This window comes from Abramis brama (assembly GCF_963993115.1).
Source record: "Abramis brama genome assembly, chromosome: 11".
NCBI lineage: Eukaryota > Metazoa > Chordata > Actinopteri > Cypriniformes > Leuciscidae > Abramis > Abramis brama.
In genome coordinates, this window is record NC_139973.1 from 18,613,564 (window position 1) to 18,636,334 (window position 22,771).

Below are 22,771 nucleotides of genomic sequence, written 5' to 3' on the forward strand. Positions count from 1 at the left end.
AACCTTCTGGGTTCTGACATAAGGCAAATAAATTCACACCTCACAGACAAAGCTTTTTGGGTTTGGTTGGATCAGTGTTTATACTGTTTATTTTATCCAAAAATTCCAAATCCAAAAGCCAAACAACTTGTTTGTTGGTGTATGTCTGTGCAATGTGAATAATTGGACCACTGCACCACTCATTCAAAAAGTTTTCCTATTTTCTCATGCATAAAACAATGGCTCAAAAATCAATAAACGCACACAAAAGACAAAGTCATTCGTAGTGTTGCATAAGTTCCACATTTATTTCATATCTGTCAATGTGTTAAGTGTACACAAACATTTGACTCATAATTCCAACACTCAGAAAGAGACACTGAACTACTGCCCACTGAAGATGGTACAAACCGGTTACAACTGCATATTACACCATTCACAGCAATCATGTTTATATACAAGGCAAGTAAAACTGAGAAAAAACGACAGAAAAAAAAAATGCTCATGAATGGAGTCTGTGCATAAGAGGCGAATGGAAGCACACAGATATTTGGTGTCGATTATGAGAACTGATTCATTCTTACACTTTGGGAGGTGGTAAAATGGATGCAATGTTTTTAGCTTGGAAAACATGATAATGCAACGTTTTATGGAAATTGCTAGTAGAAATGGTACAGGACAGGCTATAACATGAACAATCCCATTCAGCTCTCTGCATTACTTTCTACAAGGTGCACAGACAAAAACGAAGACAATTTACATTTGCTTGTACAGTACTAAAACTGAAAGTGATTATTTTAACTATATATTTTTTTTTTATAATTTTGTTGACACGCCTGCTATTACTATTAACATATGCACTTGTTTATAAAGGTAGTGGCATTGTTTTTATTTACTCTGAACTGGTCGTGAAAGTAAATTGAAGCTGATTGACATACTTGGAGAAAGGAAAAGGTGCATGAACAGGGAACCTTCAGGGTTTGAGAATCATATCAGGGATATGCTTTCTGCTTTTACTCACAGAAACAGAATACCATCCTAAACACCCATATTAGTAACTGATTTTTTGGAATTAGAAGTGTAGATTTCATAGACATATCAAGGCTTTCAGTAGAGGTTTGTTCAGGGTTTCAGATTCTTGCTGTACTGAGCATGTGCTGTAGGTTGGCTGGCCTCAGTCATACACGTGCCTGAATCTTGCTGCCCTGGAGGAACCTCAGGTGATTTGCAAACAACTGATCTGTGCACTGAACATGCAAGTATGGGTGAAAGGCTTGTGTTAGTTAGGCAAATTGCATGATCATCCAATCATCTCACATTATAAGCCATCTGGAAAGCATGAGCTCTGCTCCAGTAACTGCCTAAGTCAAGGTCTGGCCCACAGGACTCCACCTGCTAGCAAATGCTTTGTCAGAAAACGTGTCTAAATCACAGCTTCTGGTATTATATAACTCAAAAATGTTGTTTCATATTCCATAAAATGTAGTTTGGCTGAAGTTGAACAACTATCAGCGATCTCAGCTCAGATGGTTTCCTGTTTTTGAGGGGGTTTGCCTATTGAAAATAAGCACAACAATCCGACCTGAGACAAATTTAAAACGTATTGTGTTGCCATCTATCAGCTCGTCAGATATGTTATATGATTTTAATCACAAAAAATAGGACCAAAATGATATTTGGAACAATAGAAGGGCTTATTTCTGGAGTCCATGATGGTGTTAGAGATGAGAAACGTGTCCCTAAAATGAAAAATGTTTCTGGGTGAATAAGTAGTTGTTTAGTTCATTTGCACGTCAAATCAGTTGAGGAAAAAAACAATTTACACCATCTAGACATGTTTAGGAATCTCAAAACCTAGTTTTATGTTGGGCATGTGCAATGTGAAAACTATCTAAAAAATAATTAAAACTGATTTTGCCTGTGCACAAGAATGATTACACACAAAGAGAAAGGGTGGTACTGAAAGTGGATGATGAAAATTGTAAAACAAAAACAGAGTAGATGATCCAAGAGGCACAAATCATATCTCATCACTCTCTGGGGTGCGTATAGAAAATTCCATTAGTACTGTACATTTGATTTGTTCTAACAAACTTCTAAACCTTCCATTTTCCAAACGGAGCACTATACAAACACTCATGTAGGATTCTGGGCAATAATGATAATGTTTTTCTACCTGAAAAACCTTTTTCTTAACCAAAACTAGTTAACCTCTAAAAAGTAAAATTCAAGTAATCTACATGTTATAGCAGCTATCCCAGCATTCACTTCTAACCTGTTCCCCAAATGCATTTCGTCGTGTTGGGGGAATGAGAGCAGTGCGGTCAGTACAATGGAGCTTAGTCAACTCATGATAAAAAAAAGTGTCATATGCAGAAATTGCACTGTACTTCTTCAAAAAATATTACAGTCTTTGTCAATAAATACATGCTGAAATAAATAAAAACATGTTAAATAAATACCTAACTAGATAAGACTTAATTAGAAATTTTAAAAATAAATTAGACAGATACTGTATAAGATAATTTGGGGATACCGATCTTTTTTATATATAAAATATTAGACTGGATTATGATACATTTTAGATAAATCTACTGACCAGTACTCCAACAAAAATAGGCCAAATCTGTATGAACGGTTCTCATACAGAGATATGAGAATGCAACCATTTTCCATTGCCAAATTTTTCCTCGTGCGTCCTGATTATTTTGAAAACTGCATTTCAAGGCCTTACAAGGGAAACATTATAGAGGTATATGAGTATTTATGGTGGGCTGTACTGTGTCCAAGAACTGCACTTAAAGAGAGTAAGAGCGTAATATGATGTGATTCATCTGCTCCTTGCTAAGAACTGCTTATCATTGATCAATTATATCTTCCATAGCCAAGAGATGAATAAACATATGGTCTGCTTACTTAAATACCGACCAGTTTTAAACGCAAAGACTTGCAAGTCAGGAGTAGCACAATAAGGCCATGTGATCCATTTTCCCACCAAACTCAAGATATGGACGTCACTCTTCACAGTACCAAATTTAGATGTGTTTGCATGAGCTGACAGCTTCAGAATTTTCAAACTTTCTAAAATGTTGCTGAAGACTACATAAGCATACTATCTCTAACCCGAAAAAGTAGTTAGCCTGTTCTGTTGGCGCTATAAGTTGAATATTTAGGCCACTGTAGATGCACAACAAAGGGGCCTTTAAGATACAGGTGCACAGTTGGTGCTAGTGTGGGCAGGTGCAGGTACACACATGAAGGAAACAGAGGGTCAGAGAGTTGATTGAGCACAGAAACTGGGGGATCTGTCAGTAGATCTATTTACAAGTATAGTCCTTAGTGTTTTTTGTCCTCGAAGAGTTGTACATGTGGTGGGCTCAAAACCTCATCTGCCCGGCTCTTCTTCTAGACAGTTTAGACCTGACGGGAAGAAGACAATTGAACAAATATTGGCATGTAAGGTCTTTTTTTGTGAGTGCGAAAGAGTTAGATATGTGCTCCACTGTACCTGATAGATCCAGCAAGCAAAGGGTTAAAGGCATACAGCCAGTCATGCATCTCCTTGTCATTACTGGCTTGAAGGAGTATCCCGCGATGCTCTGTGCATACCGCAAACGTGTAGGGGGTCTGCAGTTCAGACAGACATTGGGTTACAGTTCAGTCGATTTACTCGAAGAAAAGAAAATATTTGTAGATGTTTTACCTTCAGCATAGCCTGCTGGTCTTCGCTGTACTCCACTTGTGCCGAGGACAGGTTAAGAATGGCCCTTTCCACTGTGTCTCTCTCTGTGTTGTAGATGTAGACATAAGGTCGGCGTACCACCACATATCTCTTAACCCAGCCATTACTGTGGGGCTCCAGGAAGTGCAAATAACCTTTCTTTGACACAATTGGGCTGTGACAATAAAATAGAGTACAGGTTAGAGTCATCTTACAAACATGTACAGTAAATTCATGAAATCTCAGAAATTTAATTTAATTTACAGGCAAATGTAAAATAAAAAGGAATTGCTTATCTTCTGTATAATGATTTTTTTTTTACAATTTTTTTTTTACCTGACACGGATTTCCTGAATATCTGGCACGAAAGTGTGGGTCCTTGATCTGGACGGTTGAGGAGACTTCTTGCCCTCTGTTTCAGACTCAGGGATGGGGCTGACAGCACGAGATCGAGGTGTTGGGGGTCTACACATATGAGCAGTAAGAATACAGATGTTACTAACTACTGTATTAGTTAGATGGTGTTAGTTAGACTAATGTTCCTAAACATGACAATATAGCCTGTATACCAGTGCCCTGGTAGTGGACATTCATTCAAAAGCATAAGCACTCAAAATTGGACATTGCGTTCCCTTTCAGAGGGCAACATTTTTGTGATATCAACTTCAAATTTGTAAGACAACTTGGTTAGACATACTTTTTAGGCTTTCTAGCATTTTTAGACTCCAAATTACTTAGTAAAATTTTCATTTATATATATCATATAATTTATATATATATTCTGGTGACAATATTTGTGTCACACAGTGGACCCTCGTGTACACGTAAAAACCAAAGTATACTCTGGGCTTAAGGGTACGCTTACACGACACCAATGTACTAAACACAGAAACGTTTTTCGTGTGCGTTTTTCAAGTACATGCGAGTTTTTCGTTTTTCGAGTACATTGTCAAAACGATCCCCGGATCCACAAAAACGACTGAAAACGCTGTATTGTGCATATCAGGCCAGTAGTTGACGATGTTACTTTGTAAAGAAACAATACGCACCTACAGACTGAACACGTAATACACGCGTGCTCATGGCGTCACAGTTGTCACAAATTCACATTTTTGTAGTTTACACGGAGGTGATAACGGTATTGTTTTCAAAAACTGAAAAAACTGGACTTTGAAACCAATTTACAAAAGTATGCGTTTTCAGGCCCCCAAAACATCGTTGTCGTGTAACTGAACGGCCAAAACGCATTAAAAGTTTTACGTGTAAACACCCCCTCAGTCTGATCAATAGTAGACGGGAGTGGCCAGAAAAAGAAAAAAAACATTTTAGTGCATTTTTTAGTCTGTATTGCATAAATTAGCTTGTTAAAATTCTTTTAAATCTCTAAATGAGACAGCAGTCACTATTTACTGACCTGAGATCAGTGTTGTGGCCGTAGCGTCCCTCCACAAGTGATGGACATGTAGAGGACGGTGTGAGAGTGCTTTCAGCACACACTGAGGCTGAGTCTTTCAAAAGAGTTACTGACATCTCACTCAACTACAACACATCACAACAGAGAAAACAGTCATTAAACACAGAACACAACATGCTCCTTCAAAAAAAGAAATCTTCAGAAATCTTCACATGACTAAAATCTAATTTCTGTAGGTTTCTGCAGCAATAGTCAGAACTCTTTTTTTAAGACGGTATATTCTCAGCGGCCTGAGCTCCTAAAAGCTTCTGTATTGTTGATAACTGACAGAAGGAAAACATGTAAAATAGTGTAAAATATTCTTAATATCTTCACCTTGCTCTCACTGGCGCTAACACACACATGGCTGTAGTCCCTGTTAAAGGAGTGGTTAAGCAAACGCAGACACTGTTGGGGATAAACAGAAAAGGGGAACGTTAAACTGATTGACGAGCCTTTTTCTCACGATTTCCTGAAGTTATCTTAAAATTTCTTAAACCTTTGCAGCCAGCTCCTTCTGCCTCTCGTTGGGTGTTTCGGGGCCTGGGCCGGGGCTGTGGCCCAGGCCCAGGTGGGTGGATGGGGAAGAGGACTCGGTTAGATCTTCACTCCCGCAGGACAGCAGCGACTCCTGGCCCAGCAGCAGGGTGGACTCCAGCTTCTCCCTAAGGAGGAGGTAGTGTCTAGTTTTCTCCACCTAACATACCGCAAAAGGAAATGAAGTCTCAGATACTCAGCAGGGCCGCCAATGACACATTCTTGTCATTTCACATTAAAAACCAAGTAACTAGATGTTCTCACCTCCTGCAGGAGGCTCAATTTCTCCAGCTCCCACTGATGGTCCAGGATGAGGCTGTCACTGCGGGGCCTCCAGCCAGCCAGGTTCTCCTCCCCTCGCACGTACGCCACCGACGTATCCAGCACCCTCCTGCGCCGTCTTTGCATTCCTGAACATTCAGGTGTCATTTCAACAGCAGAACCACCCCTAAAATGTAAACTGCCCAGCATCTCATAAATCCTCAGTTAAACAGGCTAGTGTCTTACCTGGGCTCCCTGCATCAGCCAGGTGGCACAGACTGAGCTCATACACTCCAGTTACACGGTTTCTATGTGTAAAAACAAATAACACAAAACCTTATGGTAACTTCAATTAAAAGAGGAACACTGCAAAGGACTTCTGCTGTAATCTAAAGCAGCCGTACCCTTCAGATGGCCTCAAGGTGCCACTGCTGAAGAGGTTTCTGATGGAGCGAGATGCCGGGAGCTTGGCATCTCGCGAGTAGAACACCATGCATAAGTCTTTGGTTATCACTGTGGGCTGTGTGCAGTTCTCCATCTGGGAAAAGAAAACCATTGTAAGCTTTTCCATCTAAAATGGTGCTTAAAATTACCAAGAACAAGCAACACCTATAGAGCACAACAGTTGGGTTCCAATGAGCTCCAAGGTTGTTAATTGATAGTATATGATTCTGTTGAAATCATTAGTCCATGTTATTTAAACATCATAAAAAAATTCAAAAACAACAAATTACGCCAAAAGAGCTCTACAGCGACCAAAGGTTAGGGTAAAGACTTTCACATTGTTACAAAACATATTTCAAATAAATGCTGTTATACAGTAAATAAATGCTTATTTCCACAAAAATATTAAGCACCTGTTTTCAACATAGATAATAAGAAATGTTTCTTGATCACCAAATCAGCATATTAGAATGATTTCTGAAGTATCATGTGACATTGAAAATTCATGAATAAATTACATTTTAAAATATACTAAAATAGAAAATTTTAAATTGTAATATTTCATTTTTACTGTATTTTGATCAAATAAATGCAGCCTAAGAGACTTCTTTCAAAAAAATGTATTGTTTCTATACTTACAATACTAGTTTTTGATTACATCATTTGCAATGCTTCATGGAACGTCAAGTCAAGGAATGTTGTCTTTTTATCTGATTTTAAAATACTTGTTTGATTCAAATCAAAATTTGTAATGTTTCTGAGCTGTTTGGTTTAGTGCATGTCATGAAATTCTTCACTGAAGTTTTTTTTTTTCTCTGTGGAAAATGAATGGGAACTATACTTCCAGAACCAAGACAACTACTAAAACTGGGAAGATACTGTTGTGCTCTATAGAGTCACAAGGTTTACTGCCATTTGCCTCTCTTTCACATTTGTACTTGATTTAACCATTACAAATGCCATTGGCTGTTTGCTAGATTAAATTAGCTGGAACTAAATCATGTAACTAAATAAGGAAATGGCCTTGGTTACCTCCAAGTAAGCAGACAAAGTCATGTAGATTTTCTCTCCATAAGGAGTGACACGGTTTAGCAGCAAAGAGTTGTGCATGGATGAATCCCAAGCAGCATCAAAACGGAAGAATGTCCTATATTGATGGTAGAAAACAGCCTTAAAGAAATCATTTCAACATAGACCAATGTGAATTTACATATTCTCTCACTCATGTTAGAATTTCATAAATATTAACAGGCTAAATGCATTAACTATGTTAATAATACATAATAACTAGTGTCAGCTTTTAGGCAAAACAATTACTAAAAGGCAATACAGTGTCTGTTTTTTTTTTTTTTTTACTGATAAAAAGATATTTTAAAGTAACATTTTAAAAATGTGTTTAAAAATTGTGACTACGAGACAATATAAATGCATGCAACAAAACACTTTAGCTTCCTCACTAGATATGAATGCCACCACCAATGATGTGTAGAACAATGACAATAAAATAAAATTAAAATGATGACGGATGAAAAACGTAACCATTCAAAGAGGGAGGCAGGTACAAGGGGACACTTATACCTAGAATCAGTCCCCAAGGAAATGCTTTAGGTGGAAAGGAAAGAATCAATGATAGAATCATAAGTAAGACAGTTCGGAGAGGTAAACTGAAGTATAAAAGCATATAGCAAATTTATCTCAATGAGCGATGTAATTGCATCTCCAATCAACTCACATCAGCTTTGTTATGATTTCACAGACTTCCATGAAGTACAACTGAACTAATATTGACCCTAAAGCAATCCCATTTCATGAGAATAGAATACTATATGAAAATAGTATGGGCTGCCTCTTACACATAGGTTATTTTCACCTTGTTGAACTTCAAGGCTATAGTACCCTCCCTCGCTCTGATAAATTTAGGTCATAACCCACTGAAATGATCACAGATTGGATCCATTTGGCCCTACGCCAGGTAAGGGTCTTAAATCTGGAAATGCCTGAGTCTGAAGTACATGAGAGGGGCCGAGCTTCTCTGAGGTATGTGATAGATTGAGCTTGTGTGCTTTATATGTTGAGTGTTAAAGTGAATGGACCGGCATGACCCAGAGTAGGCAGCTTTGTGGCTGTCATTCAGACAAAAAGGAGTGAAAGAGGTACTGGAAATTTTGATTTGTTGAAGAGATGGGGAGAAAATAATGAAACATGGTGGGGGAAATTTCAAGGGTCACTGTGGGGAAGGTCTAGACCGTCCCACTTAGTGTATTAAAGTCCTAAAAGGGATACTGTAGTTCACCCAAAAATGACAATTCTAGAAAAGACATTTTCTAGACTTTTGCAGTCTGGACAAGTCAATGCTAGTTGCCAAAAGTCAAAGCCAGTTTGTAGATTTTGGGTCGACAGACTTTGAAAAAAAAAAATTGAGTAGTGTATCATGGAACAGACTCTTTTTCATTTGTCATGCGTCTCCTAACGAGGCACGTTTATGTATTCATTGGTTCCATTTGGAATGACTTGAAAGTGACCCTCAGTCGTTAATTGTATAATGCCATGGGGGAAAATGAAGAGACATCTCCATATTGATCAACCACTATTGTGAATATTTGTGGTACGTGCCTCCTCAATTGTAGTTACAGCCCTGCAACTGATGGGAACCTGCTGAGCTGCTTGGACCAGGAACAAACCAGCTACATTCTCAGGAAAACATAGTACAAAAGCTGTCACTTAAATGATACCCTTTCAAAGGGTACTACTGTAATCTCTACCATTTAGGTACAAATGTGCACCCCTCAGGGCTAAATAAGGTACACAGTTGAAAGGGTACCATCTCAGTAACTGCTACAATTTATTTCTGAGAGTGTACAACATGGCCTTAAGCTGGTATGATGTGATGTTGGGCTCAGGTCTACCAGCTCAGTCAGTTCCCCATCAGTTCACACATCAAGCACCCAAACCAATTTGAACCAGCTAGAAGCCAACTACCATGTTCCAAAACACAGCTACTGGACTCGCTTGAGTTGGCTTTAGCAGATTAGGATACAAACACAGTTAGAAGACACCCAGCCATCCCATTTCTGACGCTATTGTTAACTCCCAAAAAAAACACATAAATCAAGCTCAGCATACCAAGCAAGATGAGGGACTGTGAGGATAATTTCCACCTCCCATTTATACACGATAAAAGATATTTCCTGTTTTTTTACCTTCCCTTTCAATTTTTTTTTCCCTTTCATTTTCTTATATCAGCCAATCCAAACTATAACTCATGTTCTTGGCAAAATATACAGAGGGACATTTCTTTCTAAGTTTATTGGTTCTGCCTGCATTGAGGACCTAAATAATATTGAAGAATTACTCATTGCACAAGGGTTAGAAAGCAAGCATGCTACCGCTGAGGTAATGCTTACATGGATTGTTGAGCTGCACACTGCCACCCAAACTGCTGGAAATTAAAATTGGTTTCTGTGACAACATATATGGGAGGAGGGACACTGCAGGGCTATACTCAACTCCCTGACTAACTCTTGGGACAGTAAGTACTACATTGGAGGATGTTGGTGTGGATAATAGTACAGTTGCCAAGGTGACAAGTGTGTACTAAGAATGATATCACTTTATCACTTTATCACTACTTTGAGGAATTATGTGAAGATATCTTACCTTCCCAAATCATTACTCATCTAACAAAAATATAGAACATTTTGATAACATTCACATTGAAGAAACGTTATTTCTGAGGTCTCTGAACATTCAAAACGTCCAGTTAAAAAAAAAAGTAATAAAAACATTCCACATTAGGGGGACGTTCCATTTTTTAATTTTACTAACATTATGGGAATGTTAGTTTTTAAATGTTTTGAACATTTTGAAACAAGTAGGCCTAGTAAGTATTGACTTTAAAAAAACGTTTGATGAGTGTCCAATTAATGTTTCAGAAAAAAACCCATTTCATTAATAATGTACACTAAAATATCATATATGATCAATAAGTTATGATAACATGTTTTTACATTGCTTTAACTCATCAAAATAAGTTGAGCAATTGTTAATTTTTTTCTGACTTATACAAGATTCAATTTTTTTAAAGTCAGTTTAATGTAATTTAAGTCGAAATGACTTAAACAACCAAGTTTATTGTACTTTACATTGCTTTAACTCATCAAAATAAGTTGAGCAATTGTTAACTTTTTTCTGACTTATACAAGATTCAATTTTTTTTTTAAATCAGTTTAATGTAATTTAAGTTGAAATGACTTAAACAACCAAGTTGATTGTACTTAAAAAATTCAGGCAGCAACTTTTTCAACCAGATAACTAATGAACATTCTATTAACCTTACTGGAAAATGTTTGTTCGTAACTTTGAGAGAACCTTGCCAGAAAATTTGCGAAAGTTCTGAGAATGTTTTCTGTTAGCTGGGATTTGCTTTCAATTCCTAAATTTCTTTCTGCAGCTCACAAATTGTCTAATTTATTTTCAAGCACTTCTATACAATTGACCTATGGGTTGCAAGTTTAAAGAAGCACATACAATGATTAAAAAATCCCAGATGATGTCTGCTAAAGGGCGCTTAATCTGGAAAACATCAATTGTGTACAACATCTGATAAACTTCTTATGAAAAGCAGTTTTACATACATTCTAAATCATAAACATCTTCTAAATGTCTATTCAACACCTGACAAGAATCGTCTTAGAGACATATTGCAGATGAGCAAACACTCTAAAACATACATCTTGCAGATGTAAATGCACTTATTAATTAACTGTACATTATCATACCACCATATACAGTGAATTACAGGTTACAAGTTTAATACTACACAGCATAATTTTTCTGTAAAAGAGGGTGTTGAATTAAGTGTATGATAAATCAAATTCTCAGTGTGATCTGTAATAGCCCTGGCAAATGGAACAGTTCTGGCACTCCAGCAAGAAAAACAGATTTGGATAAAAACAATGCTCTCATACCGCTCTGTGGCGACACGACACCACCCTTATATTTACAAACAAGCAGCTAATTCCTGTGATTATAGTTGTCCTGATTTAATCATTAGAAATCTGCAAGCAGCTCTTAGAAATGATAGCTTATACTGTAGTCATTCAGGCAGCATAATAAACCTTTAAAGAAATTTGATCAACACTACCTCCTAGCGGTCAAAAAGACTGGCTAATGTGAGAAGAGAATGCAAAAGAAGACTACCTGTCAATAAACTTGACTAAACGCATTTTTTTCATATGAGATCATAAATCTCAGTGGACTAACATAACACTAATTTTGTTCAGAGATTCATGATTAATACTGAGGTTAGCAGAGCAAGCCCTCCCGCCCATAAACAACACAGACCTCATGGTGTGTGGTCTGGCCAACAGTTATCGCCCCACACAGGCGAAATTGTGTTTTATGGTGTTGCTTTGACATTTGTGATGGAACTTGATCTAGTTGCAGAGCTGTTTAAATGAAACCATACATTTTTAATTATAAGAGATGTCAGCTAATTTGTTGAGAATTTGTTGAGCAAGAGCAATACATTTTATGTGGGACTGATGGAGTGTGTGTGGTAAGAGTGACTCATTAAAAATATTATAAAAACGCTTTTAGTTTAAACTGGAGGAATGTGTGACTGATGAAGAAGTGGCTGACGTAGATTACAAATGAAGTTGTCATAAAATGGATTCGGCTAACAAAAATGTTCCAAGAAAGTTTTGCTGACGTTCCGTTTAGTTATGAAAACGTTCTCTGAAACGTCCAAAATAAAACTTTCAAAATGTTCAATAGTTTTTCTTGGTTATGTGAACTTTATTTTATCGTTTTGCAAACACTATGGGGACGTTAGCTTTAAATGTCTTCTGTTACATAAAAAAAAAAAAAATCTGAAAAAACCGTTCCGTAAACAATGTATAAATAATGTTTTTGTGCTACCATTTTGAGAGCATTATTAAAGATCAGATTCTTTTCATAACTTTTAGAGCGTTAACGTAAAGTTCTGAGAATGTTCCCTATTAACCGGGAACGTGACTATGATCTCTACCACACCTCCTCTAAATGATTCAGCCAAAAATGCAGCCCATACAAAAGCCAAGCCATGCAATCCAGTCACCTGGTGCCAAAAATGTCAAAAACAAACAATACACAACAGAAGCTTCACACACAAAAGCATTTCCACGGGAGCCAGTGTGAAATTCTCTCACATTTTCCGAAATAGTAGGAGGAAAGGAAAAAAAAAAAAATAGACAAACCAACATGATTGCAGAAACAACAGTATTTGAGAGCCAAAACAATTACGCAAAGAACGATGGAGGTTGATTAGACAGATGGCCAGAGAAATAAAAAGATGAAAAATAAACATTCTGTTGTGTGTGTGTGTGTGTGTCTGATAAAATGGGAGGAGAGGGATTTGAAGGTAATATACCTAGGCATGTCCGAATCAAGAAACTGTCTGGAAAAACACAAAACAACATTCTGTTAGTGGACTAGAGAAATGTCAGAATCAGAAGGTTGTGGAGAGGAGCTTGTGTGGAGGCCCAGCAGCTTGTGTCTGATGAGACCTCTGCACAACTCTCCCGTCACAGCTTTGTCCTTGGTGCATGAATCCGGCTCCGATACATGGTTTTATGGCTAGGTATAATGTGGATTATCTAGTTAGGACTTGTGGTTACATCGCAGGAGAGGAGGTCACAGCTGCTTAAAACGAGAGGTTTGTAATAATGTCTCTTTCATGCAGTTTTGCATCGGTGGATAAATCTGAATATAAGATATCTAAATGATTGTGACTTTACTTTAAGCATTTCATGTTTGCAAAGTCTGGATGCTGATATGTGATGCCCATTTAAGGTGATATCATAGTAATGCATTGCAGATGAAAAAATGCTTTGTTTGGCTGCCAGCGTGTAACGTGACATGAGAAACGTAGCATTTTGTTTCCAATAACTATCATGATGAGAGAATGTTGATGGATTCTATTAGTAAAGTTTCATAAATAAGCTTCAAGTGTTTTTAAAGTTAAGCTTTCTTTAAAAATAAAAATCTTCACATGCAGATCACAACGGCGTGATGGTGACCAGCAGAGCTCGATCCACCGTGTGGTTCAGTGAGAGGGTACAGTAGCTGAATCTGAGCAATGGAGTGCGGACAGAGCGAATGGAATGAACAGATGAGAATGGACACAAATGCAGACCAGCATCAGATGGGAAGACTTGCACAACCAGCAAGGAGGTGAACTAGAGAACCATTTTTCAGTGTCAGAAAATAGTGAATTCATATCTTCAGACTGAATTGTGACCTCCTTCATAGTGGCTAATAAAACCACATTTTGTCTCATGTGTGCAGTGGGAGGGGAATTATTAGTTATGAGTTTTATTAAACAGAAAAAGAGCAGTTGCAGGAATTAGTCTGTCAGTCAAGCGATTCGTATCCTGACTCGCTGTTGTTATGTCATGCAGAAAGGTCTCTGCGATAATTAAACACAATCCAACAAAAAAGAGGCGTGTTGAGAGGTTGTGTTAATATATTTTAAGCATTTATCTAAGTTTATTCCACCTGTGTACCATATAAATCAGTCTTAGAATTAAAAATCTGTTCATTCTGCACATATCAAATGTGTTTGGAGCTACTAGCATAGTTAGCCAAACGCTAACCATTTAATTTTCAGTAAACAACAATCTTACTATCAACTTTTTACACAAAACATTTTTGTATGATATACTTGTGTTACGTAAATCTAAAAAATACATAATAAATAAATAAAAATGACTAACTTCCAAGGGGTCTCAGAATGATCCTCTAAAACCATTTTCCCTTAAAAAAACATTTTTTTTCAATTAAATCACAAAATGATTCGTTGTTTGTTGATTAATTATATTGACGCTGTTAATGAAAAAAGCCTGAAAAGAAGCAGTTTTGTCAGGAAGAAATATCTTCAAATATAACTTCAGTTTTTGAAAATAGTTTTGGACACAATTTTAACCTTTAAAGTAAAAAATAAACACTGCGTTAATTACATTCCTTATGTAATATGTAAAATTAAAACAATTTACTTTCACTATTGTTAAAAAAGTTTGGGGTCAGTTGCCAGTGTTTTTTTTTTTTTTTTTAGAAATTAATACTTTTATTCTGCAAGGATGCATAAAATTGGTCAAATGTAACAGTGAAGACATTTATAATGTTACAAAAGGTTTCGATTTCAAACAAATGCTGTTCTTTTGAACTTTCTATTTATCAAAGAATCCATACAAATATCAAGCAGCACAACTGTTTTCACCAAATCAGCATATTATTATGATTTCTGAAAGATCATGTGACACTGAATAATAGAAAACAGTTAGTTTTAATTGTAATAATATTTGTTGTACAACTGTAATAATTGTAATAAAATATTACAGTATTTTGAATGAATAAATGCAGCCTTGGTAAGCTTAAGAGACTTCTTTAAAAAAGATTTTAAAAAATCGTACAACCCCCAACTTTTGAACAGTAGTGTACTTTTTAAGGGTCAAACCTTAATTTTAGGATCAGACTTCCCCAAGCCAAGCATACTTTGCACCCTGTCGATAATGCTAAAAGCCTCAATATGGCAGTTCTAGGATGTGTCAGTTGTCAGTGCCCACAACCGTGCAGCGAGTTATGGTATGTTTGTGCAAAGGAACATAAAAGTGTAAATATACTTCTGGTCTTTATCTAAGGCTGGCACTGTTGCGTTGCCGTTTGATTCTGAATCACTCCCTTGTGTCAAGCCTTTAAGAGCTGTTTGGAAGGTTTGGTTCACTGACTCATTTCTCTTTGGCAAAAACTCATTGCTTTAAAGTTGTGCAGAGAACTGTTTGTCTCACAGGCTTGGCTTCAGCTCTCAGATCATAAGCCAAGGCTGAGGAGAGAGTCGTATTAAGTGCAGCAATCACTAAAATGGAGACCTGGTATTAAAAAGAGTGGAGTGCGAAACAGCCAAAGTGGACAAACTCTGCTACTGAGTGTTCAAGGAGAAAAAAGGCTTCATGACAGAAGAATAAATCTCCCATGTACTGTAACCTCTTGTGGAAGTGTTCTTAAATATAAAATGACAAGCATAATTTTCAAGAAGTCTTATGTTTAGTGTTAAAGACATGGAAAACATGAGAATGTCATGTTATTGTAAACTTCTAAACTGGTCTTCTTAACATATTTATTAGGGTTGAGAAGGTACCTGTCATCTTGTGTGGGTCGAATGTATCCTGCAGACAGTATGTTGAGAGAGAGAATATTGGGGTCGATGATCGTCTCATCTGCTTCAGGTGTGTTCCGGATGCGCCCTGTCAAACGCAAAAATCCCATTTGCTGAATATCACAATATCTCTCTTATTTACTCATATGCGTTGAGCATAAGTTCGAATTTGAGGCCAAACTCACCAACAACCAGCTCTCGCACTTCCTTCCACTCGATATCTCTTCCTGACTCATGTACTATGGTGACTGTAACTCTCCTTTGGATGCCCTGTTATGTAAATGTTGTGTTGTTGTATGTCATATTGTACTCTAATGTTAAATTGGTATGGACTATGGTTGCTGTGTTGCACAATAACAAAAAAAGAACATTTTCCAGTACCTGATGTAACATGAATGTGCCATGGCAGGGCATGCCTACCCGGTGGTCCACTACGGCTGGGATATAGCTGCAAGGGACAGATACATGTCAAATACAATAACCAGCAGTCAAGCTTTCCTGGAGGTAGAAACACAGTGAAGGATTTACTGTACAAAGCCAATAGATTTATTAATTATTAACTTAATAATACATAATATATTTTAATCTATATAATATATATATACACTATAGAAAATATGTCTAAAAATATTTATTATATAATAATTATTTGATCTTAATTATATATTATATTTTTTAAGCATGTCCAGTTTGGTATGCTGATAAATCATTTATCTTAGACATCACTGTTTTCATATAAGTTACCATAAAACTAATTTATTAGATATAATTTTGATAAAGAAAAGTCAGCTTTTATTGTCATTTAGTCGTGTGTGTGTACAGCAAAAAATGTTTCTCTAACAGGTCCTGGCATGCACACGAGTTGTGTGTGTGTCACAGAGACAGGACATTCACAGACAGCACTTTCTATTTTGTCTTGTCACACTTTAATGGTTTAAAAGCATTTGTATGAATAAGAGCGTGATCATATAATGTAAGATAGTCAAAGGATGACAGAAAAAATGAATGCTGCGTTAATTTTTTTTAACACGTTAAACTGAAAAACATAATTGCATGTGTTAACGCGCTAATTTTGACAGCACTAATATATATAAATGTATAAATATATGTGTGTGTGTATATACAGTATAGACACACACAGACATATCTATATTATAATATGTAGGCTACACACACATATCATGTAAACAAAAACTTTTATGTTAGATGGGGGATTAATAGCGATTAATCGATTTGACAGCAATTAATTGAATGCATCTTTGCTGACTAATAGTATTAGAATAGTATTAATTTCTTTAAAAAAACTAAAATTACTAACCCAAACTGTACATACAGTATATGTAAAGTGTGTAAAATGTCCTTTGGGAAGAGTGTCTAAAATGATTCCTGATGGTACTGAGAGCAATTATATGAATGAGAACAGGTATGATTTCCTTTATATCACGATCTAAAAATCAATTAAAACATTTTATACGGATACACAGGATATCACTGATTTTACAGGCCACACTGAAGACGGCAATCGATTCTGCTCAGACAGAATCAGTTAAAGGCCAATTTAAAGGGAAAAGGTCAATGTTTAGACAAGACACTTACTCTCCATTGGCCTCTAGCTCACAGATTTCAAAAAGGACCATCAGGTCGTATTTACAGTGGCACGGTCCTGCTGTGGGTCGCGTGAGAGCTGTCAGTTTGGTGGCAGGTACTATGCAGAAAATAGAGAAAGAAGGAACAACAAAGAGAGTCAAACCAATATTGAGTTAATCATAGACCAAAGGATATAATAATTCAATGGCAGATGAGAGGGATACTAGAGTTTCACAGGAGAGAGGAAGATATGGATCACAGTATAAAGGAGGAATAGAGAATATAGTTAAAGAGGACCAGGAGTGGGAGATCAGGGGTCCGATGTAAAGGCACACTGCTGTTAAGATGAATAAAGTCAAGTGAATAACAGTGATCCCTGAACATCTGCACATGGCCAAGCAGAATTAATAAAGGAATAGTTCACCTCAAAATGAAAATTCTCTCATTATTTTTTCACCCTCACATCGTTCCAACCCTGTAATGACTTTTTGTCCTTCTGTGGAATACAAAAGGAGATTTTTCTTTATTCTGTCCGCTTTTTTCAATGTAATGAAAGTTAATGAGTACTGGGATGAAGCACCAAAATGGCAGCAACAAAAAAAGCACCATAAAGGTCTCATAAAAGTGATTCATACAAGTCTTCTGAAATCATACGATAGCAGCATATTGAGTCAGTGAGTTGAACTAGAGAACTGGATCTGTTTGATTCATTCAGATTTTGTGAATTAGATCAACTGATTGAAAAGATATGAAATACACTGAAAGGAAGCAGACTTCTCTACTTCTCTCATGCGCTTACATAGAGAATATATCGTGTGGCTTCAGAAGACAATTATGCTGCTTTTTGCAGTTGTTTTGCTTTTACTCATTTTCTTACATTATATATATAAAAACAATTGCTCAAAAATTCACCTTTTGTGTTCAACAGAAAAAAGCTAGGTTTAGAATGACATACGACTGAATGACAATTTTAATTCGAAGGTGAACTATTCCTTAAACTCATATTTAACTGTCATATACTTATGAATATTTATTTAAAATTTTCTCTTTCTGTTAGACAAACCATTGAATATGACACATAAGTAGACAAGAAAACTAACAACGAAATACCTAATAATAATAATAATGACCCAAAATGAATATCCTGCAAATGTTTAGAGACCACTGCATCATCAAGCTCAGTTTCAAGTGACAGAACAACCAGTTTTACTCATGCAGTTACACAGTCTTATTTCGGTACTATTCATCAATTTATTTCTGGTGAATGATGTCAGAGAGAAAGACCAGAATTGTCCATCTGCTTGATAAGGTTTGTATGGAGAGGCTGAGGGAGAGAAAAAGACATACACCCACACACAGTATTAACAGGCCGAAACGCAGTCCCTGGAACAAAGCGTCCTTCAGTCTGTCAATGCAGGGATTTCGTGTGACTCCCGTATGATTGGGGGAAATGAGTGGAAACTGCCTAAATATCACACATTTTTAAGTATAACATGTTTAAGAAATAACAAGAATTATATTATATCATATTTAGTGCTGAGCAATGATTAATCGTGATTAATCGCATCCAAAATAAAAGTTTGTTTACATAATATATGTGTGTGTACTGTGTATAATTATTTTGAATATATGAATACACACATATGCATGTATATATTTAAGAAATATTTGCATGTATATATTTATGCATAATTTATATTATATATAAATAATTGATTTATAAATAACACATTTTTCTTAAATATATACATGTATATGTGTGTATTTATATATACAAAATAATTATACACAGTGCACACACATATATTATGTAAACACAAACTTTTATTTTTGGATGCGATTAATCGTTGCCCAGCACTATATTATATTATATTATATTATATTATATTATATTATATTATATTATATTATATTATATTATATTATATTATATTATATTATATTATATTATATTAGTGTTGTCAAAAGTACCGACTTGGGTACCATTTTAAAAATGTGATGCTTTGAGCACTGTTGAGTGGAATCATAAACACCTCTGATTGGCCATTGTGTTCACGAGCTCATCGGATATGTCTGTGATTGGCTACAATGATCAACGCACGGGAGCGTTTGAGAGCTGATAGACGCCTGCTTTCAAATGCTCCCGTGTATATCTGTGTAAGCGCTCGCTGAAGAGCGCCATTGATGTATATTTACAACATGTTTTTGAAGCGCTCATCATTGTAGCCAATCACAGACATATTTGATGAGCGCGTGAGTACAATGGCCATTCCAAAGTGTTTACGATTCAGCTCAACAGCGCTCAAAGCGGCACATTTTTTAATTTTCAGTATCGACTTGGTACTTTTGACAACACTATATTATATTATATTGTATTATATTATATTATCAGCGCATTAGACTGACTAGAGGTTTAGTTTCAGGGACATTCTTTGGCCTTAAGCACTCAGAACCATTACAGACCCGGCTTCTGCGCTTTTATTACTGAACAGATAGACAAGGGCGGGGCCGGCAGTCTGGCTTGCTCCTCCCCCTCAAGGAGGTAGGACACAGCCACGCCTGCTGCATTGAGGGCGTGGCTTGACAGCGAGTCCACCAGAGCCCCATTGAAGACCTCTGGCAACAGGAAGCGAATCAGGTCCATGTTCTTCTCTCGGTCAGGAGGGGTGTCGTTATCTGCGGCTACACCCACCACCAACAACATAAAGACTGTGACATGGGTACATGGACCCAAAACATAAAAAAGCAACATAAAACAGGCAACACAAAAAGACGGAGAATATGTGCTAAACAGCTTCAGCCTCAACATGATTTGGCAGGAAACATTAACCAGTCGCAACTGCTTTTTTTTTTTTTTACAAAACATGCAGTGGCCAATGGGGTGAAAGGGGGGGGGGCTTCAATGTTAATGGTCATAAAAAATAGTCATTGCTCTCACCTGGTTTGGAAAGAGGCATGACTCTCGGGAACTGCCGTCTACATGGGCGCAACGGACTGAAAAAAAGAGATCTGGCTGTCATTTCAGTATAGGTTGGATGGATGAATTCGGACATTTGTTGCATGTATTAATCTGATTTGGAAATAATAAATATTGCCAGGATCTACCTAATGAGATCCTTGCAGAGCGCAGGGAAAGGCTGCTTCTGGTAATGTCCAAAGACTTCAAACACAATCGGCTGAGTCTTTATGTACTCTATAAAGGACTTGGTCACATCCACGGCAATCTGGAAAATCGAAGAAACGAGTGTTTTACCCTCAGCTTAATAAAAACAGCGTGACGTGGTGCTCTGAGTTATAGTGCAAAGCTTACATTCTGCACATGATAGAAGCCAAGTGGTGGACCACGTCCAGTGTTCTTCAACGGCTCAGTGGAAAACGCTTCATCGTGCCTGTGAATAAAACTACAAACGAGGAGTTTAATGAAAGAATATTCGATTTAGAACAATGACAAATGTCCACTAGTGGAAACAGACTTTAGAACAGGACAGAGGCACTCACTTGAACTGGCAGAATATGTCTGCGTACTCTGCGGATATGCTTGATGCCTGCAGCACAGTAACTCTGAATGTGAAGACTTCTCCAATCCTCAAGTGATCCAGAGCGCCGTCCAGTATGCCATCAAAACCTGTTTTTACAGGGCTGTCCAACTCTTCTGGGTTAACTGAAGAGCACATGAAAGAAAACATGTCAATTTAAAATAATATGAAAACTATATGGGAAGCTGACATATAGATTCAGACTTCAGACACACAAACTCGTAGGTCATGTTTCCACTTGCAAACATTACCATTCAAACATTTGGGGTCAGATTCTTTCTTTTTTTTTAAATTCATACTTTTATTCAGCAAGTATGTATTGAATTGATCAAATGTGGCAATAAATACATTTATAATGTTACAAAAAGTCTGTTTAAAATAAATGCTGTTCTTTCAAAGAAACAAAATAATGGTTTCCACAAAAATACTAAGCAACACAACTGTTTTCACCTGTGATAAGAAATGAATTTTAAATTGTAATACTATTTCACAATTAATGTTTTAACTGTATTTTTGATCAAATAAATGCAGCCTTGGTGAGCATTAAAAACTCAAATACATAAAAAAATTGAACCAATCCCAAATCTTAGAACCGTAGAGTACATGTTTTTCTATACATTTAATAGTATATTTTGAGTATGATTTTCTTTTCTAAAATTTTCTTTGAAGATGCCCTATATGTTCCATATTTCTTACCTGCACAGGTATTATTGTTGACTTCATCTGCTGAGAGTCCCATCTCTGCATTCTGGACCTCACCCTCCACAATTCGTAGCTCTTCCTGAGAAACGCCAGCACAGGAAAGACCAGAAGTACAGGACTCTGACTGGAACTGCTCAACCGGAAAGAGAAACACTTCAAGTAAGTTGCCATACGAATATCCATGTTGACCAGATCAGCAAAGCAGGTCACCAAGTATATGTCATGGTTCTCACGCTTTTGAGCAATTCATTTATGTGATTTTCCAGGGCATTACTATACATCTTCCAGCTTTTTTGTAAAAATTTAAGTTTGTACAAATGTAAATTTGTAAAAAATAATTAAATTAAATTATTAAGCTCCCACTCACAAGGAGTATTCCCAGCCATTACAAATGTTTTAATGTCAATACCTTCTCAAACTGTTGGTCCTCAAAAGAAATCTTGGCAGTGCCTGACTGTCGGACACCAGAGCCATAGTCTGGTGCCTCTTCATCAGCTGGAGGAAAAACCAGAGCACCTTCACATCACTTCCTCAAGAAGTCACACACAGCTTGCCCTTTATATATACAATCCCTCAGGTCTAAATACACCCTCTAACCCCCAAAACTTTTTCCTGTTTCTATAAACTAAGGATTCACAATATATATTGGTACGTATCAGTCATCTACCAATATTAGAGAACTTTTTAATTTATTGTTCATTAAATTGTGCATGCTCATTTTCTATATTTTAACGTTTAGTTTACCTTGCCATCATCTAACTCACTATAAGTTAATATTTAAAAACACTATTAATTTAAATGTAATCTTTAGCAAATCTCAGTACAGCTATTTTCATTTTGTATGTTGTGATGCCTAATATATATATATATATATATATATATATATATATATATATATATATATAGAACTTTAGAATTGTAATATAGGCTATTTTTTTTGTTATCAACTATAACCTGATAATATACATATAATATAAGTCTTATTTAAAATACTATATGTCTTAAATACTGAAATATCTTACATTTTAAATATTATACGTCGTCTCGGTATGAGACAGAATTTAATATCAGTAAATCCATATTATTATCATCCATAAACATCTTTATCTAGACAAAGCAATGATATATGGAAATATGTGCCACTCTACTCACCAGTAGGTTCTGCAATACACTTACAGTCCTAATCTTACCTGATATTGCTTGTACAGCTACTCTGAGGAAACCTTTGACCTCTCCCTTCTCATTGACAATGGCAATCCGATGTACCAGGGGCACAGGATAGAGCAGATTACTCAAATACACAAAAGCCCTAAAGGAGAGAGGGAAGAAGAAAATAAGAAAATGTCCAAGGTATCAAC

General features: G+C 36.5%; 1 protein-coding gene across 5 annotated transcripts in view; it reads right to left on the reverse strand.

Moving 5' to 3' along the window:
* Positions 1-263: 263 nt before the first annotated feature.
* kif1aa (kinesin family member 1Aa) overlaps positions 264-22,771 on the reverse strand; it is an 81,139-nt gene continuing 58,631 nt past the window's right edge. For 2 of the 5 annotated variants that reach the window (XM_084129044.1, XM_084129043.1), the window contains 23 exons: positions 22,604-22,722; positions 21,823-21,908; positions 21,408-21,543; positions 20,674-20,836; positions 20,486-20,576; positions 20,281-20,399; positions 20,114-20,169; positions 17,185-17,293; positions 15,970-16,036; positions 15,774-15,858; positions 15,571-15,676; positions 12,805-12,831; positions 7,428-7,542; positions 6,356-6,489; positions 6,198-6,259; positions 5,955-6,100; positions 5,653-5,850; positions 5,490-5,561; positions 5,115-5,239; positions 4,037-4,165; positions 3,683-3,875; positions 3,488-3,606; positions 266-3,399 (listed from right to left, as the gene is read on the reverse strand). In XM_084129044.1, coding sequence (XP_083985170.1) covers positions 3,357-3,399; positions 3,488-3,606; positions 3,683-3,875; positions 4,037-4,165; positions 5,115-5,239; positions 5,490-5,561; positions 5,653-5,850; positions 5,955-6,100; positions 6,198-6,259; positions 6,356-6,489; positions 7,428-7,542; positions 12,805-12,831; positions 15,571-15,676; positions 15,774-15,858; positions 15,970-16,036; positions 17,185-17,293; positions 20,114-20,169; positions 20,281-20,399; positions 20,486-20,576; positions 20,674-20,836; positions 21,408-21,543; positions 21,823-21,908; positions 22,604-22,722 — 2,500 coding nt within the window. In that variant the 3' untranslated portion in view covers positions 266-3,356. Of the gene's footprint in view, positions 3,400-3,487; positions 3,607-3,682; positions 3,876-4,036; positions 4,166-5,114; positions 5,240-5,489; positions 5,562-5,652; positions 5,851-5,954; positions 6,101-6,197; positions 6,260-6,355; positions 6,490-7,427; positions 7,543-7,973; positions 7,998-12,804; positions 12,832-15,570; positions 15,677-15,773; positions 15,859-15,969; positions 16,037-17,184; positions 17,294-20,113; positions 20,170-20,280; positions 20,400-20,485; positions 20,577-20,673; positions 20,837-21,407; positions 21,544-21,822; positions 21,909-22,603; positions 22,723-22,771 lie in introns of all 5 variants that reach the window. The other 3 variants (XM_084129042.1, XM_084129046.1, XM_084129045.1) reach the window with 3 other exon arrangements.